General features: G+C 33.9%; 2 protein-coding genes across 8 annotated transcripts in view; one reads left to right on the forward strand and one right to left on the reverse strand.

Moving 5' to 3' along the window:
• Tn (tripartite motif containing protein thin) overlaps window positions 1–18,159 on the reverse strand; it is a 69,152-nt gene that overhangs the window by 22,034 nt on the left and 28,959 nt on the right. For all 6 annotated transcript variants that reach the window (XM_083083597.1, XM_083083596.1, XM_083083592.1 and 3 more), the window contains 5 exons: window positions 16,385–16,566; window positions 15,094–15,327; window positions 8,875–9,224; window positions 7,374–7,649; window positions 2,321–2,648 (listed from right to left, as the gene is read on the reverse strand). In XM_083083597.1, coding sequence (XP_082939723.1) covers window positions 2,321–2,648; window positions 7,374–7,649; window positions 8,875–9,224; window positions 15,094–15,327; window positions 16,385–16,564 — 1,368 coding nt within the window. In that variant the 5' untranslated portion in view covers window positions 16,565–16,566. The remainder of the gene's footprint in view (window positions 1–2,320; window positions 2,649–7,373; window positions 7,650–8,874; window positions 9,225–15,093; window positions 15,328–16,384; window positions 16,567–18,159) is intronic.
• LOC145962507 (uncharacterized) overlaps window positions 10,335–18,159 on the forward strand; it is a 56,259-nt gene continuing 48,434 nt past the window's right edge. Inside the window, exons 1-3 of one of the 2 annotated variants that reach the window (XM_083083609.1) lie at window positions 10,335–10,636; window positions 10,865–11,010; window positions 11,450–11,663. In XM_083083609.1, the coding sequence (XP_082939735.1) occupies window positions 10,496–10,636; window positions 10,865–11,010; window positions 11,450–11,663 (501 nt within the window). In that variant the 5' untranslated portion in view covers window positions 10,335–10,495. The remainder of the gene's footprint in view (window positions 10,637–10,864; window positions 11,011–11,449; window positions 11,664–18,159) is intronic. The other variant, XM_083083611.1, reaches the window with a different exon arrangement.

An 18,159-nucleotide genomic window follows, 5' to 3' on the forward strand; every position in this document is an offset into this window, starting at 1 on the left:
GTAGCAAATTAACGCTGCATAATTCGGTAAACGATGGGCACTTTATCAATCGCATTCGTAAAAATGACGTGTACAGCACTCGATATAAATTATTATAGATTATAATAGAAAGTGGCGGTCCGTGTTTGTACGTTCATTGGCTTTTTTTTTAACACCAGCCGCTATCATCCGAACAATGGGATGCGCGACATCGAACAATTTCGTTCGTTGCGCCGGCCGTCAGCATGAAGAGTTCGTGTGTCCATCCGTTTATTTTCTCCTGCCATAATAAGGGATTCCGTGCGCGAAAGTGCGGAGGTATCACTGTCAAAAATAAATATGATGTCGTCAAATTCACGAACGCCCATTCGAATCGTGTTCTTAATTAATTGATTAATTAATGAATCATTCATCACATTAGCTTGCGATCAAGATTTGCGAGTCAAATTGGAAATCTGCGCTTCTTTTTCCTCTCAGTATTGTCAGTAGGGCAACATTAGTCGTAATACTTTTCCAAATTTTTACTCTTACACATAAATTGCGAGAACGCGAATTGTAAAAGTTATGCCATTTCTTTGTTATATCTAAAGATTTTAATGTTTTCTAGATATTTTATTATCCATGTTATCGAATTATAACGTGCTCCGAGTGCTCTTTTTCGAATGTTTTGTAAAAATGCATGCAAAATTGATTCCACAGCGATCAAACTCGTGGCCATAAATTAATTATATCATCGACGTCTAGCCGTTTAAATATTGATGCGACACTGGGGATGCTGTACGGCGTATCGATAAGCAGAGAACGCCAATGAAATTCACCGATATGCTCTCTCTTTCCCTCCCCTTGTACGCGTGGACAATATATTTGTACAATATATTTTTTCGGCATGAAAAAATTCACACCGGCCAGATTTGCATAGATGCCCGACGATTGCACGATCGTTCGATTCAATCAACTGTGCTGCATCAACATTTAAAATATGAACGTCGAGGCAGGGGGAACAAATGGAACAAAGCCATGTGTTACATTGATAAAAAAAAAGCACGGATGTCCCAATGGCGAATTTGTCAATTGATACGCTTCCATTGATTTTATGAATTTTTATAAACTCGTTATTACATAACGATGACGCATTTTGCGACAGTGTCGTTTTTATCATTGATGACCACGTCCTTTATATAATAATTATTTAATAATTTATAAAATATATATAATATATAAATTATAAATTATATATAAATTATATAATGATTATATAATTATTTCTCATAATTTCCCTCATAATTTTGTAGCAACTTTTTGGGCTCGAATATATGTTATCGATATAATGGCGAGGGACGATCACACATATATACGAAATCTATCAATACGGAGTTTTGAATCGTCTTTACGAAAATTGAGACAGATTCAGAAAACAACAGATCGATATAAGGAGGGCTTACATGTAAGGATGAAAGATAGTCCTCGCGTATAATTCCTATATTGCATGAAAATATATTCATATGGCAAATGTATCTGGATTATGCTCTCAATTTTTATTTAATGGCGCAAGGTATATGCATTTTTTTTCAAAGTATAAAATATTTTTTGTCCGAGACATTTATTACATTTCATCTCGATATTAAGATCGTTGAAAGTAATATTACAGTAATATTATAGTTTATATTATATATATGAAATAAATCTTGACCGTTTATTTTTCGGCTTCACTTGAAAGATAAGTTAATTGTCAAAAATAGAGGAAAAATATGTAGAATATATACTTACCAAATACAGCAATTATACATTATATTCAAACTCTTGTTAACGAATTCACTGCATTTCAAATGAGATTCATGCAAACAATTGTTATATTCCTTCGATTCGAAATTAGACAGTAATTAACTTCTCTCTTTGCTATATAATTCGATCAGTAATTCACTAATTCAATCAATACCCTTTCTATGATTATCACGTTCGAGTATTCCCCGGGATAATGTATTATACACCAACAGATACTTTCAAGTTAATTTATTATTCGAAACTAAAGTGGATCGGATTCCAAATTTTATTTATTTTATTTATTATTTTATATATTTTATTTATTTATTTATTTTATATATTTTATTTATTTATTAGAAATAAACGGAGAAGAAATTCCTTTGTAAAATAAAGAAAGAGCAAGAAAGATACATCAGCAGATCAGCTTATATAACATGACAAACTTTCCAACTATTATCTAGAATCAAAATTTATATCCCAAAATTTCTTAAATCTAAATTCTCGACCTGACAAGTTATATGCTCGATCCACTTTAGCTTCGAAAGCCACGTGTGGGTTCTCAGAAGCATGCTATTCTAACCTGAGGCTTGGGTGTTTGAGGCTGCTGCACTTGGGGTTGACTTGTGGGCTCCTCCTTCTTCCTCTTGCCGGCTCGCTCGCACTCCTGCAGCTTTTTCATAACGCGCGGCGAGTCCGTCAGGCGAAATATACCTGACAGGGGACCGCGCGCGGCGTCCTCCGTATCCAGGACACGTTCGCGCAGACCGGACGGCTCCTGCGGCGCCGTCGACGTGAATCTCACCGTCGATCTCGAGTCGCCGTCGGAATCGTCGCCATCCCGGTGTCGCATAAATCGACTCCTGTACCTCGACTTGTTCCTGGGTACCTCGTATTCCGGCGCCTCGTACCTGACACACAACAGCGACATCGATCAATTAGATTGTCGCCGAGAAACTGATTCGCTTTAATCTGGGGAATTCGCCGATTTCTCTTATCCTAATTCATTTCCACGACGGCTCGATAAATTGTATAAATGGAGTAAACAGCCCCCGATCTTTTTTACACGTGAGGGAAAAAATGTTTTTTCTTCTCAAGTTTTAGATTTTTTTTAAAGCAGTCTCTTAACTAGGTTTTTATATAATTACAACAATATAAAATCGAAGAACGCTATCTTCAGAATGCATCTAATTAGCTGATAAAAGAACAAAAATTTTTAATTTTATAGAATAATAAAAAAAATTTAAATGTTTTATGATTATTCTTAGTAAAGCAAATCAATCAAAGATCAAACATAGATATCAACTATGTGAATATAAAAGGAATATCTCTCTTTCTCTTAAAGACGAATAATAACATTTTCGCGAATAGGTCTCGCGCACACAAGAACACGTGTCTCTGATATACGTCACTTGAAATTATGACAAGGGGCAATGACAAGCCCTACCTACGCTGAAACGCGACCTGCTTTATAGTCAGATTATCTCAGTTCGATTCGAGAGGGCGTTTCGGAGGATTGGCGATGACAGGACGAAATGATATTAGGGGATCTCCATCTTCTACCCTCATATCATCTCCTTCGATATTCCCTTTAAGCTCGCTGATAGGCTTCACAAAATTTTCACCTTATCTTTTAATCCTTTAAATATCAAAGCATGTCATCAGCAACAGCGTCACGTGTTCTATTTTGATAAAAAAGATATGTATATATAATTGTTGTTTTAACAACGCAAATTTAATATAACAGAGAATTGTGCGCACTAAAAATCGAAATTTTAATTGGATTTTATTCCTTTAATTTCAATTCTAAAAAATAATAATGCCATCAAAATATCTAACATGTTTCTATCAATTCAATAAAGAATTTAATAAAGAATTGAATAAAGTTTTAAAAAAATTAAATAATATATCTTTATATATTTTAATATATTAAATAATATATTTTTAATATATTTGTCATTTCTAATAAAATATTTTTGTAATTTTTACATAATCAAAGTTCTAAAAATTATATGTAAAAATTATTGTCTTCTTCTTAATATCAGTTACGGAGAAGAGACACATTTTACTAATTAAGGCAAATTGGTTGACAATCGATAAATTAAAATAGTTGAGACATATCTTCAATTTATACAGTAATGATTCTTGTGTCGAACCGTTGAAAAATCAGGATATATCTTAATCTTTTGATCAAAGTTTTATCATCAACAATCCGACGAAGGAATCGCAATATCGCATTCCATGAGATCCTTTGTAAAATATTTTTGTTTACAGATTGCAAGAAAATTCGAATCAAGTCCGAAGCGGATAGAAATAATTAGATGCGAGCTTGGAGAATTGATCACTTTCGAATTCGAGAGATGCTGTTATTAAAAAAGTTTTTTGCAGTTTTATGCAAAAATCTGAAGAATTCATCAGTATTTCTTCTAAATATTAATTATTTTTAATTTTAAAAATAATAATAATATATTATATTCGGGGGAGAAATTTTTTGTACGATAAAGTATTTTATTATGATAAAAAAATATCTTTTGTAAAATTTGGCGAAAAATACATCTCATGAATTTAAATTACTGAATAATCAAACTTATTAAATAAATGATTATTATTATTATTTCTCGTTAAGAGAAGAAGAGAAAGAAAAGAGACTAAAAATAACAAAATAATTCAATATGCACATAATTCAAAATCTTTTTCCGCACGTGTAATGTATTGTATACATAATCTCCTTTATTCGCAACAAAAATATAAAATGCCTACTGATAAAACGCACGCATGTATGTGTGGCACGTTGCAGAATTTTTTGACTTTTTAATCCATCTATCTGCATTTGCGCTATTTACAGCATCATGGAATATTATCGATTTTAAGCACGTGATCATTTAGCTACATTTCCGTGATACGATATCAGGCATCGTCACGCTCCAAAACGCTGACAAGAACACGCGCCAGAAATTGCAACGGCGATGACGGGCATTTGTATATTTCGGCTTTTCACGCCACGCAAAAAAAAAAAGAGAACGAGCACGCGCGCTTTTCAGAACGTATTGTGAAAAAAAGCACGGATAAAACGGAATTTCTGCTCGAATATCACAAGGCAAGTGTCAAAAATAAACATCGCGGTATGCGCGCGTTCCGCGCGATAAAAATGCATTGCACGGGATGCATTTACAATTCAACGATAGGTATCTGAATTCGAGCGCGACCGACGAATCGACGAGACGATAAGTAATTGTATTCTCTCTAATAATCGCGATCACAATTGTAATTATATAAAAAAATACATAGACGATAGGCAGCGAAAGGGGGAGGTGGGTGAACGCGAGTCTCGCAAGTGAAGTAGGTCTTTACAGCTCGCGAGCGTTAATTACTTAAAAATACGTGCTCTCGCGTATCTAAAGCATTTAATTTACATTTTGACGAGGCTGCTTAATAAAACGGACTGGCGAGAGCCTCTAACGACTGGCATCGCACGAAACAGGCAGCAATTAAACTCGACGCGCCTATTCCGAGCTGAAGGTACTTTTGAGTAGGAATAGAAGAGATGGGAGAAAGAGAGAGGAACGAAGAAAATGAGAGGCTGCCGAAGCACGCGTATTTATAACTATGTCGGAATAAACATGTGAGATATTTCGGAAAATATGCAGTTTTCGCCAACGATGCTCTAAAATCTTACTAAGTAAGATAAAAATGCTTTTATAATAATCTGCTGTTATAAAATATGTAAAATATATAAGAATTTAATTTATGTTGAAACACATGAGTTTTGTGATTATTTTCACGCACGAATACTTTGTGAAATAGATTAATTATATAATATTATATATTAATTATTATATATTAATTAGTATATATTAATTATATAATATATATCTTGAAAAGCTTTTTATATTGCAGCTTTCAATTGAAATTATTTTATGCCAAGATATATTTTTAATACTGGGTTTGTAATGCAATGCGTTGAATTAAAATTCATTTGTATATTGTAATTCATTGGAGATGTGTGTGTAATAGTCGCAAATGATACTCTTGTATGGAAATATATTATTTAATATAGCGTGATATAAAAATTATAATTTAAATTATAAAAAAATAATTATCGTTCCTTCATGTGTGTGTGTGTAAAGATATTATTGCAATTATTACGTTTAATAAAAAATTGTATAAATTCTATTTAAAAAGTTTTAAAAATTGTACAAATTAAAGGAATCATTCGATTGACTTAACAATCTCATAAATATGTCTTTATTAGACTTGCGAATAATAGGCACGTACTATTCGTTGCGCCCTGATCTAATGGGATATCTGCATCGTTAATCTCGCTTCGAGGATAGAATATTAATAAGTCCCATTATCTAAAGTCTCGCGGCAAGAAAAGCCACGATTCTCAACCTTATCGGTCCCATCTGTTACATTTTTGTCACGATAAATAATAAAATATATCGCCTGCGTGCTTTTCATACGTTCATGTGACTGAATTCTACGAAAAAAAATATCGCCATCGCTATTGAACGACACGCAAATTATTCACAATCATCTCGTGTACGGAAAACACGACGCGCGAAATATATCTCTTCTCGTAAATAAGACTGCGAATTTTCGCGACGGCCTGATATTTATCATTTCGAAAACAGGCCGAATCTTGTGTGGACGCCATAAATTAAGGAGTAACGATCTCTCGGGATCGTTACTTCAACGTTTCAAGGACGTTTCTTGTCTCTCTCTCTCTCTCTCTCTCGACTGTCCTGCTGTTTTTAACCGGCTTTAACGGTCGAAGGTAAATTGATCTCATTGATAAATGGCGGAAGAAATAGTTTCGCCGTCTGGAAGTTTTTTCTAATCGAGTTAGATTGCTATTGGACTGAAGAAGTCGGGGTTTATATAAATAGCTTTTCCGAAGCAGTCTCATATCATGCCGAACGGTTTTCTTTTCCTGCTGATATTCTGGTATTTTTCAAGCTTTATGAAGCGTGCGACAAATATTGCTTTCAGAGAGATTTAAACTATTTTATAAATCGATATTATTACTGTAACATAAAGAAGCATTTAACGTGTTATGGTAAGAATGCATACAAAATATATTAAGAAAATAAATAATAAATAAATTATATATAAATAATTATATATAAATTATATATAAATAATTATATATAAGGAAGAGCAAGTTTATTTTTTACATCGTCGCTCGTCCTCTTCCTAATGTATATCTTATTTATATAAATTATATAAATAATTATATAAATTATATATAAATAATTATATATAAATAAATAATAAATAAAATAAATATATTACCCTATATATATTTCCTAAAATTACTATAAAAAATACATACATGTATATATTTTATAATAATTTACAGGAATTATATATTCCTGGGTAATATTTTAAATGAGATTATATAAGATAAAAAATATTTTATTATCCTATATATATTTTTTTGACAGTAATTTATAAAAATTAAATATGGATGATAAAATATATATTATAAAGTTCGATTATAATCAGCGTAAGAAGCAAAAAGCTTACGATAACAGTTTCGGAAAAGCCATTGGAAACGCAATCGCGATTACGACAAATAATACCCGGATACTCGCGCATCGAGAATAAGAGACGTAAAAGCAAGCAATAGTTACTCGTATTCGGGAACGTATCGATTCCTGGCCAATCGTTCCTCCTCCTGCTGCCTGTACTGGGAAGCGAGACGGTGATCGCTTTTGCTTCTCATGAGGCCGGGCGAACCCCCGGGTGGGGCTAAACTGCTCGAGCTCCCTAGCAATCCGCCGCTTCCGCTTTCCGGTTTAATGTTCAATTCGCCATAACCCGCCACGTGAAGGACAAGCTGATTCGGATCGTGGGCCATCACGAAGCGGACTCGCCGGCTGTAATCCCCCGCCTCGTATTCGAAATTCCTGCAATGGACAATCGCTCATCTTCATTCGTCGCACAAATCGCTGATTACATAAGCTAAATTCAGATTACACGGTGCAAAATAAATATATTTTCGGGTGTCTCTCACATCGCGTCATCCTCTCGCTTTATCTATTAAGCGACTACTCGTAAGAAACTTATTTATTTATTTATTTTTTTCAATATCGAGCACGATTTATCTCGACCTGACATCTGTTTATTCCACGCTTCGATAACTGGAGAAATTGCTTATAGTTAACGACATTGTTTCGACATTCGATACCGGATATGTCTATTCGATTGAGCTAGAGTTACGACAGCACAGTTCCATTTAAATAATGCATCTCCAGAAAGGATTACGTAATTTTGCACATCCTTGTCTATTTAATATATATGAAATTCCTATGGTAGAAACGCGAGCTTTTAAAATTAATCGCGACACTAATTCGATATGTTAATTACTAATGAAGCATATAATCCGGCGGTGAACGTACAGCCATTTCCACGGAATTGGGATATTCGCCCTTCGGTACCACCCACCCTCCCTTGTTGTTTGCTTTCAACACTGTTATTATATTTAGGTTGAACGCATAATTTTTTTACACGTAATTTGCGTCTGCAATTTAGGCAGATTTTGTTAATTTACGATGGACACGTTATATATGTGTTTCATAATAGCGCGTGGGTAACGTTAATTACATTACTAATGGATTTCCGTTGCACTCACAATGCTATTAACACAAATCTCCGCAGGAATAATCAACTTTTTCACTTGAGGGTATCTAAAAATTTTGTATTATATATTGTATCTCTTTTTGCCGAGTATATTTAATTATGATAAATAAATTTTACTCGATAGTATAAACACAGAGAGAAATCACAATCCTTTTATTTAAACGATTCATCGACGAACAATGCCAAGGATGGCAGTTGCGGTTTCGTAATAACGTGGACGAGGCATTAAGTCCATGAAAATAGATTGAATCGATGAGAGAAACGTCACTTGGACGGGATCCGAAATTGAAGTAAAATAGCTCGCGGGAGACGGGGCCGTTTGATTTAACGATCTCTTTCGGGCTCGCGCTATAAAAAAGGGCGACCGCGCGGAATAGATAGCCGATAATAAATCGATATATACAACGAACGCCAGGAGAGAAGGATCCCACGGCCGGGGGGTTTGACGAGCGGGTGTTGAAAAAAAAAGAAGGGAGATTACAGGCGACAAACCTGATAAACTCCACCGTGCGCAGGAAGAGCTCCTTTGTATCCAGCAGCTCGGCGTCGTCCCACGGTACGTTCTCGTTTATGTGCGCCTCCGCCAGATCGCAGTTGCTCTGGATATTCGCGATTTCCAATTCGAGATTCTCTTTGAGCTGAATCAGGCCTCTGAGCTCGCTGCCGAGGTATCGATCGACCTCGTTACGCAGATGTTCCGTGCGGTCCTTCAAAGCCTTGCTCAGCCTCCGATAAATCTCGTCCACCTCTTCGGCGACCGAGGCGCAGTTCGTTTGCAGGCCCAGGGTGTTTTTCTCCACTAGGGCCAGTGCGTCCTGCAACCTGTGTATACCCCTGCGCACCTGGGAACACAAGGGCATTCGAGATTTGACAAGCCGGAAATGCAATTCCGCGCTAAGCCTACGAGCTGTCATGGCGCGATTGCGATATCGATTATGCAAATGAACAATGGGCGTGGGTGAACGCGCTCAATTATCGGTATTATTAATGTAAATTTAACGCATTAATTATGCAAATGTGTAGTCACTTGGAAATCTCGAAAGACAAAATAAGGATGATAGCATTTCATATATATGATTTCTTACACGTGCTCGAAGGATATTTTTAATATGTATTATTGCTATTTTAAATCAACTTTGGATGATTCATATGATTGATTAATCGAAATTTCTCTCGTTTTGGATATCTTAGGAAGAAGCAAATTCGTCGACGAATATATTTAGATTTTATTATAGCATTTCATATATCTTACACGTGCTCAAAGAATATTTTTAATATGTATTATTGCTATTTTAAATCAACTTTGGATGATTCATATGATCGATTAATCGAAAGTTCTCTCGTTTTGGATATCTTAGGAAGAAGCAAATTCGTCGACGAATATATTTAGATTTTATTATAGCATTTCATATATCTTACACGTGCTCAAAGGATATTTTTAATATGTATTATTGCTATTTTAAATCAATTTTGGATGATTCATATGATCGATTAATCGAAAGTTCTCTCGTTTTGGATATCTTAGGAAGAAGCAAATTCGTCGACGAATATATTTAGATTTTATTATAGTTATACTATAACTATCCCGGTATTAGATATACAGGCCTGAATATGGAGCGTGAAAGCAATAAGGGATCTGAACACATAAATATCATAGAGCAAGACTCTGGCCGAAGCTTCTCACAATTTCATCATCTCAGAAAGCATCAGATTTTCATAGCCGTGTATATAATTTAAATCTAATTATGCCGTTTATGTAAGATCAATGTGAAGCAACACCTTGATCTAAATTAATTAAGATATAGAGAGACGCGATTCTTTTAAATTGTAATCCAAAGAGAAATTATTAGAGCAACTTTTTTCTAAAAAAAATACACATAAAATACACATTAAAAAATACACGTAAAATACGCATTGAAAAAAGTGCCAAAGTGTTTTGCGATTGTTTCGACTCGATGACTTATTTCGCGTCGATAATCATCATGTAACCTAAAATTAATGCATTACTAATTTTTTTTTTTTTCACTCAAACCTTTCATTAATTTTGTAACAAGTCATGAGATAAAAAAATTCAAAGTAATACTCTTTATAATCAAACTTAAAACACCGAAAAATGGAAACAGTTTATGACTCAGAAGAGAAGATTTGCTCGGTATATAGAGAAAATCCATCTAAATTTATGGAAGATATCCTAAAAGTACACAATCGATATCGAGCCATTCACAATTCACCGCCGTTGCAAATAGATGAAAAGGTAGCAAATAGTAGCCGAATAGTTTTTATCTCTGACGTGAAATATTTGTTTGAAAATTCTATCGAATCCGCATTTTTTTTTTCAAATTTAGCTACGCGTGCAATTTTTTCAAATTCAATTACACGTCGTTGCATTATTTCGCGAGAAACACTGCAGAGAAGAGACGATTATTATATCCAAAATAATACTACTATTGTACTATCTATATAGATGTTTAAAATTGTGTAGCTGAACGAGCGTGCTCAGCAGTTGGCGAAGAGTTTATCGGAAAATCGAGAAGAAGCGCTGAAGGAAGCTTACATACCGTACGGCGAAAATGTGTACGTCAGACATCCTCATTGGAGAATGCTTCCCGAAGAGCCGGTGCAATATTGGTGAGAATTTTGCACAACAGATATTGACATGCAGATGAAAAGTAATATAAAAGAACATACTGCATAGCTGGTGCCGACTAGGATATTTGCAATAATTTGTTATGCTAATAATAGTTCCACTAGCATAACAGATTATTGCAAATATTCTAGTCTGCGCTAGCTGTGTAATATGTTCTTTTACGTTACGCGTTATTAAATACGTAAACAAAATTTAAGTCAATTGTTACAACTTTAAATATATATTAATGAAAAACAGGATTTTTCGTGCAAATATTCTTTTTGACTAGAGAGAAATTTCATAAGAATTATAATTTTTATGCAATTTAAAAATTAACGAGATTTTCCTATATTTTTCAAAATTAATATGCATTCTCCCGCAAAGAGAAATAATTTAATCTTCTTTTTCCGCAATAATCCATTCATTTACTTCGGTGTGCAGGTATCAAGAGAGCAGGTATTACAATTACGACGCATTACGACCGAGGAATTTGAAATACGTGCGTAATTTCACTCAACTAGTATGGAAAGATTCGAAATTGATGGGTATCGGTATTGTCACCGGTTGGAATGGAAAGGTTTATGTCGTGTGTAGTTATGATCCAGCCGCAAATGTCGACGGTAAATTCCAACGTAATGTAACGCCACCCAAAGAGGTAAGAAAATAATAAACATTTTTTCTAAAATAGCATATTTTTTTAAGAAAATTAATATTGATGTGATGTCAATGTCAAAAATTATACGTATCGTAAGTGATAAATCTAAAACAAAAATGATTATTGTGTAATAAGCAAATATGACAAGAATAGCGATAATTTATATTTTTATAATATAATTTTATTAATTAATTTATATTATATATAAAATATATATTTTTATTGTATCATATATGCAATAATCATAGGGTAAAATTGTGCCCGATTTACGATGAAAATTAAAGTAATCCGTTCTATTATTTTGCTGGAAGATAGGGAAAAGTGTAAGGAATGCATTTATTGGGAGTATCTTGATGCTCTAGGATTATAATTTCTTGCTGTGGCAAATTCGAGTTACATCGATAATTTTACCACGCATTTTTGTGTCGTTTATTTCGCGAAACCTTGCTTTTATGCCTCGCGAAACGGAGAGACGTTATTTTCGAATGTGATTTTATAGCCTGTCATGCGTACCGTTGAAATTAAATACAAATCGGTTAAATCGCGAGCAATTAAAATAAACAAATCAAATATTTTTAGACAGAATATATTCTGCACATGCCGGATGAACACGTATGCAAAGGTATTTGTAGCTCCCATGCTGTGGTAATCAACGAAATTTTCCGGAGTGCAGAATAGAAATTGTATTAATGGCTTAAATCATACGCGATAAATGCGCACAACTGCTTTAAAAGAAATATTTTCTACGGAAATACACGCATACACAGAGCATTCATTATATATATATACATACTACACTACGTAGAATAAAACAGCTAAAAATATCTGTTTTCCAATGTATTGAACGTAAACGCAATTTTACGAAGTGTCACACCATAAATGGAACATTGAGCGAGTCTGTTTTTTTAATTGATTAAATCAGGTACTATTAAAATAAATAAGAGAAACTTTTTAAAGGAGGATTATTTTATTTTATACACTATTTCGCGAAATAAATGCGATCCAATTTGTTCTTTTCTCTCCACATACGTTCAAAAATAATTATTCTGTATCGCTTTTTGTGCTTAAAATGCGCACTTTCTCACGACATGTGTATGCTATCTATTAAATCGAGGGTAATTAAAATTAATTAAGGCCACTCGAAAGTGGTTCACTTATTTTACCGCATAAATTTTCAAGTGCAATTCATACAATAATGAAAATCGTCGTATTATAAAGAGCAGATTGTACAGGTAAAAGCCTCGTGACACGGAAAAGTCCGATTGTTAACTAATTAATTGGAGCCCCGGTAAAATTCCCGATGCCGCCCCAAGCGCTAATTTATTAGTTACCTTCGAAAAATTTCACGGCATTGGAATTTGCTAATTAATTAATTAAATCATGGAAAATGTACAACAAGAGGCGAAAATATGGTCTGAATGATTTACGGAAAAAAATAAGATAAAAACAGTACATAAAAAGTAAAAAGCATTTTTATATTCTCTCTCTTTCTCTGTAGAATAAGTAATTTAATCCAATCAAAAGGCAGAAAATATTAGATACGTTTAATTGAAACGTAAGTCTATGTTTAAGCTGAATATACTATATATATAGATTTTAATTTTCTTGTCTTTCATTTATGAATTTTTACAGCTAATTTATAGTCGATCTTTCTTTAAAAAAAATTTAATATTAGGAATTTAAATTTAAAAGAATTTTATATATATATAGGCTGATTTGCAATCAATCTTTCCTTAAAAAGAATTTAAATAGATAGCAATTACAATTTTCAATATTATAAATACATAGTTTCTGGGATATATAATTTTTCAATTATCAAAAAAGTATATTTATTTAATGCGTTTCAATTTATAATATATAAATAAATAATTTCTTTGGAACACGTAATTTAAAAAAAAAATTTTTTTAATTCTATAAATGCATATTTATTTAATGCGTTTTAATTCATAATGTATAAAAAGACATTTCAAAATAATAAACGCTCTTTTTTTGTAATTACGCGCATCATCTCCATTACTTTCCATTACATCTCGACCTTTATTTGCGCTTGTAAATAACCGAAAGATGGATGAAATGAAATACAAACGGCAATCAGCATTTATTTCCCATCGAACGGGAAAAGCGAGCCAATATTTCAGACACGCACACGCAATTTCCGGGGTACAGTGGAGAAGATGGCTCCGATAGACGGTTTCGCGTTAGCAACTTTGATGGTTGAAATATGGTAGCGAATCTGTGCGAGCCTCACACACGTAATATCCCGTTTGTCGATGCGCGATCAGGGTGTCTCTGGACTGTCTCAAAGACGGCGCCTCGTGCTGAAAATAGACGTGATTCATCGAGGCACTTCTAGAGACACGCGGCGAATTTGCACGAGTCTGAACGCCATCTTGTTCGATCCGTACAATCTAGTTTGTCTCGTAAAAAATTCTTGACATAAATAAAAAGTTTACGAGAAAATCGAACGCGAGCCTGACGATCGGCAAGTGACAGTCGCAACTTTCTTCGCTCGCTCATGAAATCATTATTTACAAAAAAAATTTATTTTTTACAATCTCATTCGGATTCCTTGAGCCTTGCATCTTCAAGATTATTATATGATTTTTCAACGCCATATTTTGAATGTTGAGATATCTGATAAAAAGAGTTTGAAATCTTTTGGCACAAATCGCTGAATTAAAAGCTTGACGAATTTTTTTATTTACTTGAGGATCCGCGATCTTATTTTATTGATGTCTTATTTAATTGATATTTACGTCGCATTATCGACAGATTTAACTAGCTTAGATTTATATATTGCACGGCCATTTGTGTAGAAAACAAAATATCTAGGTCGCAATCTTGTTTCCTACCCTATCGTGCACGGTTAATTGCAATGCGCCAAGTTTCGCGGCAATAAATTTCCCGTCGCTGAAGGGGGTGAAATGTAACGAATTTAAAGTACACCCCAATACCGGATACTGTAACACAACAGTTACCCGACCTAACGTCTACTCGGTGAGCCAAAGGGAAAATTAGTTATGCAACTGGTTAAATTAGTTTCCACGATCGGTCTAGCAAAATTTCTCATAGCCAAGCCTGCCTTTCAAACATATATAAGATAAGAGAACTTGATCGATATCGATAAATTATCAACACGTGCATAGATCGCGACAATGAAAGGAGATGTGAAAAATGATCATTCATTTTACTTCGCGGTTACAAAGTATTTTAATAATTATTCGCGGGACGTATCGGAATATCGGTCAATATCAAGCGATTAATTATCTCCCTCCCTCTCTCTCTCTCTCTTTCTCTTTCATCCCTAATTCTCGGTTCTGTTAAATTGCAGTGTAAGTTCCTTCGTTTGTCATCATTTTTCAAACTTCTCTTGATTTTCCTCAATTTTTCGGATTTTTAATGATTTCGTCAAGGACGTTTAGCACCATACCTGGGAATTGATGCGCGCAATTTCGCGTCTGAGGATATCCATGTGCGCATCCTTGCACTCGGGACAGCATTTCTTCTCGCAGTGGACGCACAGTGAGCAGTAGCTCTTCTCCGAGCAAACACCGCAGCGTTCCATGGTCTGACCGCTGGTCGGGTCCGGTAGTTCCCCAGTGATCTCGATATGCAATTCCAGGAATCGTTGCAGTGTTACGTTGGTCGGAAAGGCTTGCACGCCCTGCAAATAGCAGAGATATATCATCGGTTCGATTAGCCTTCGTAATGTGCCGCTTATTAATGGACTGGAATCGACGTAATTAATTGAGCGAGGATTAATTACGCAACCCGTGACGTCTAATTAATAACATTATCCGAATGGAAATACCATCTACAAGTCGGTAAAAAAGTTATTTATAGAAATGTGATGGTCAAATATTACTGTACGTATTCTAAAAAAATCATCTGTATATGATAGTAAAACGCGCGAACGTGTGTTTTTAAACTCCTCTATTTCTTCTAAAAATATAATAGCATAATTTTGTTATGCTACGCGAGGACATTTGTGAATTCCTGGGTAAACACGTTCGATTATTCTGGAAAAACAGACCGGTCGAACAGTCGGAAGACAACATGTGTTTGAAACCCGTGTGAGAGGGCACTCGGTTCAATGAGAGTCCTCTCGCGTTTAGATTCATCGTTGAATAAAGATGAGCTCGCACGTAACGTCGCACACGCTGTCGCGCGTAGAAGGAACTGAATTGAATTTGCGCGGCGAAACGACAGATCGATTTTTGCTCGATATACTCGCATTATTACTTATTATTATTGCGCCGGAAATATATTAAAGACATAAACGCGATAAGGCGACGTATATAACAGTCGGAGAACCGCGCCGTTTCGCAACAAACGAGCAGCGACAGCTTGCGCAAATGTGCTCCGTATAAATTTTGCGAAACCGCGAGAAACTAAATATAATATATATCGAGATAATTTATTTTTCGTTCATTTCGCGCGTAATTTTTAATCTGATCGGAGGCACTTTGAGTGTAATTCTTTCTTCTAACGTTTCCAAAAGTTTTTTATTACTCGAGACATTAATGTTATATAACAATTATATAACAATTAGTAGCTATTATCTGGATAATTTATTTTTAGTTCATTTTGCGTGTAATTTTAGTCTGATTGGAGATACTTTAAGTATAATTCTTTTCTTGAACGTTTTTTTTTTTTTGGAAAATATCTTTATTACTTGAAACATTAACGTTATATAACGTATAAAGATTAATAGTTCTTACCTGATATGGTATGCGATGTTCGGCGCGGCATTCTGGACACTTGACCTGTCGACGAACGTAATCGACGAGGCCGTCCATGCACGGCTCCATGCAAAAGCTGTGTTGACATGGCAGGAGCTTCGGGTTTCTGTATCGGTCCAGGCATATCGCGCAAGTCAGCAGCTGCTCGAACTGCTCCATGCCTGTAAAAAGAAGGAAACTTATTCTCGATCTGCTTTACATAAGAAAGATGGAGGGGAAGAGAGCAAAGGAGTTATCTGACTTATTCAATCTTTCACGCAGCGTGCAGTTTATATGTATGTACATATATAAAATATATATTTTTGCATGCATATCTCTTAGAATATATATTTTTTTCTTCTCATGCGTATAATATAACTATATAAACATATCCAAGAAATATTATTTTTTTAAAATATTATATAAATGTACTAAAAATATTCTTTTTCGTTACGTTCTAGTTTCTAAAATTTTTTTAATGCCAAGAATATGTTTAAATATATTTAAAAACGTTTATTGCGTATCACAAAAAATACGGAATGTATTTTCTTTCGACGCGTTTCGAATCTTGCAAAATTTTGATACATCATAGTTACCGTCATAGTGAAGAAATAGAACATACTGATATATCGGCTGTAACCAGTCATCGTATTAAAATACTTGCTAAAATTTTATTCATCTAGCCAAGGTGTTAAAAGATTAAGAAAACAGCTGTTTGTTGTTTACTTGTATAGTTGCTTGTTTTGCAACAATCATATGACTGAATCGATATTTATACGTTTATAGAATTCTTAGCAACGCAATTCGCGTCAATTAGAATGCTAAAGAAAGGAAAAATAATATATTGATATATTGATTAAATTATATATTTTATATTATATTTTATATAAATAACAATTAATTAAAATAATGTATTTATTAGAGTTTCTTTCTCTCTTTTTTCCTTATATATTTAGAAAATTAATTAGAGATTGTAAGTGTTCTCCATAATTAATCATTTAAGCTTTACAAGATAAAAAGAATCTCGGTGACCGACGTAATACACATACACCATGAGTGCCAAGACAATGTCAAGATCTTCGTAGAGTCATTGCACTTCTATTTTAAGATATGATGTATCATCAGCGTAAATTTGGTAAAAGAGATAGGTGAACTTAGAGGGCAAGTCTGAAAACTTGTCGCAAGTTATAAAGAAGTTTTTTTGCCGCGATTGTAAAGAGTCGAGTATTAGTGATCAAGTAATCTTATTCACATCTTTTTCTAGTGCTTGCAATCCAATATACTTTCCTTAGTATCACTCGCGAAATTCATAATATTTTTTGATATCTTGGAAAATAAAAATAAAAATTATAGGCATATATAAATATTTCTTTAAATATTATATAAATAATAAATAATATTATATAAATATAACTTTATATATAAACATTTCTTATAATAGAATTTTTTTCATTATACTCCTTAAATAAATCAAAATTTCATAAATCGTTTTATAGGAAATTTAGATTTTTGATAAAATAATATATTAAAATAATAAATACATTATTTTAATTAATTGTTGAAATGTGTTCACTGCAGAGATAGTTTCGTGAAATGTAATCGCCGTAGTAATAGTATTAGATCGTGATGTATTGTTATAGTCCTATTGTAACGTTCACATTGAAACAAGTTGCATTACGGATCGAAAACCGCGGCAACCGTAATAATTATTTGAACGTCGCTAATGAGTGGATGATTACTCATGCAATCCACGAATTAATTATCGTGCTTGTACG

This window comes from Camponotus vicinus, unplaced genomic scaffold (genome assembly GCF_025532165.1).
Source record: "Camponotus vicinus isolate PSW18456_S1 unplaced genomic scaffold, iyCamVici1.0 SCAF_12, whole genome shotgun sequence".
Taxonomy (NCBI): domain Eukaryota; kingdom Metazoa; phylum Arthropoda; class Insecta; order Hymenoptera; family Formicidae; genus Camponotus; species Camponotus vicinus.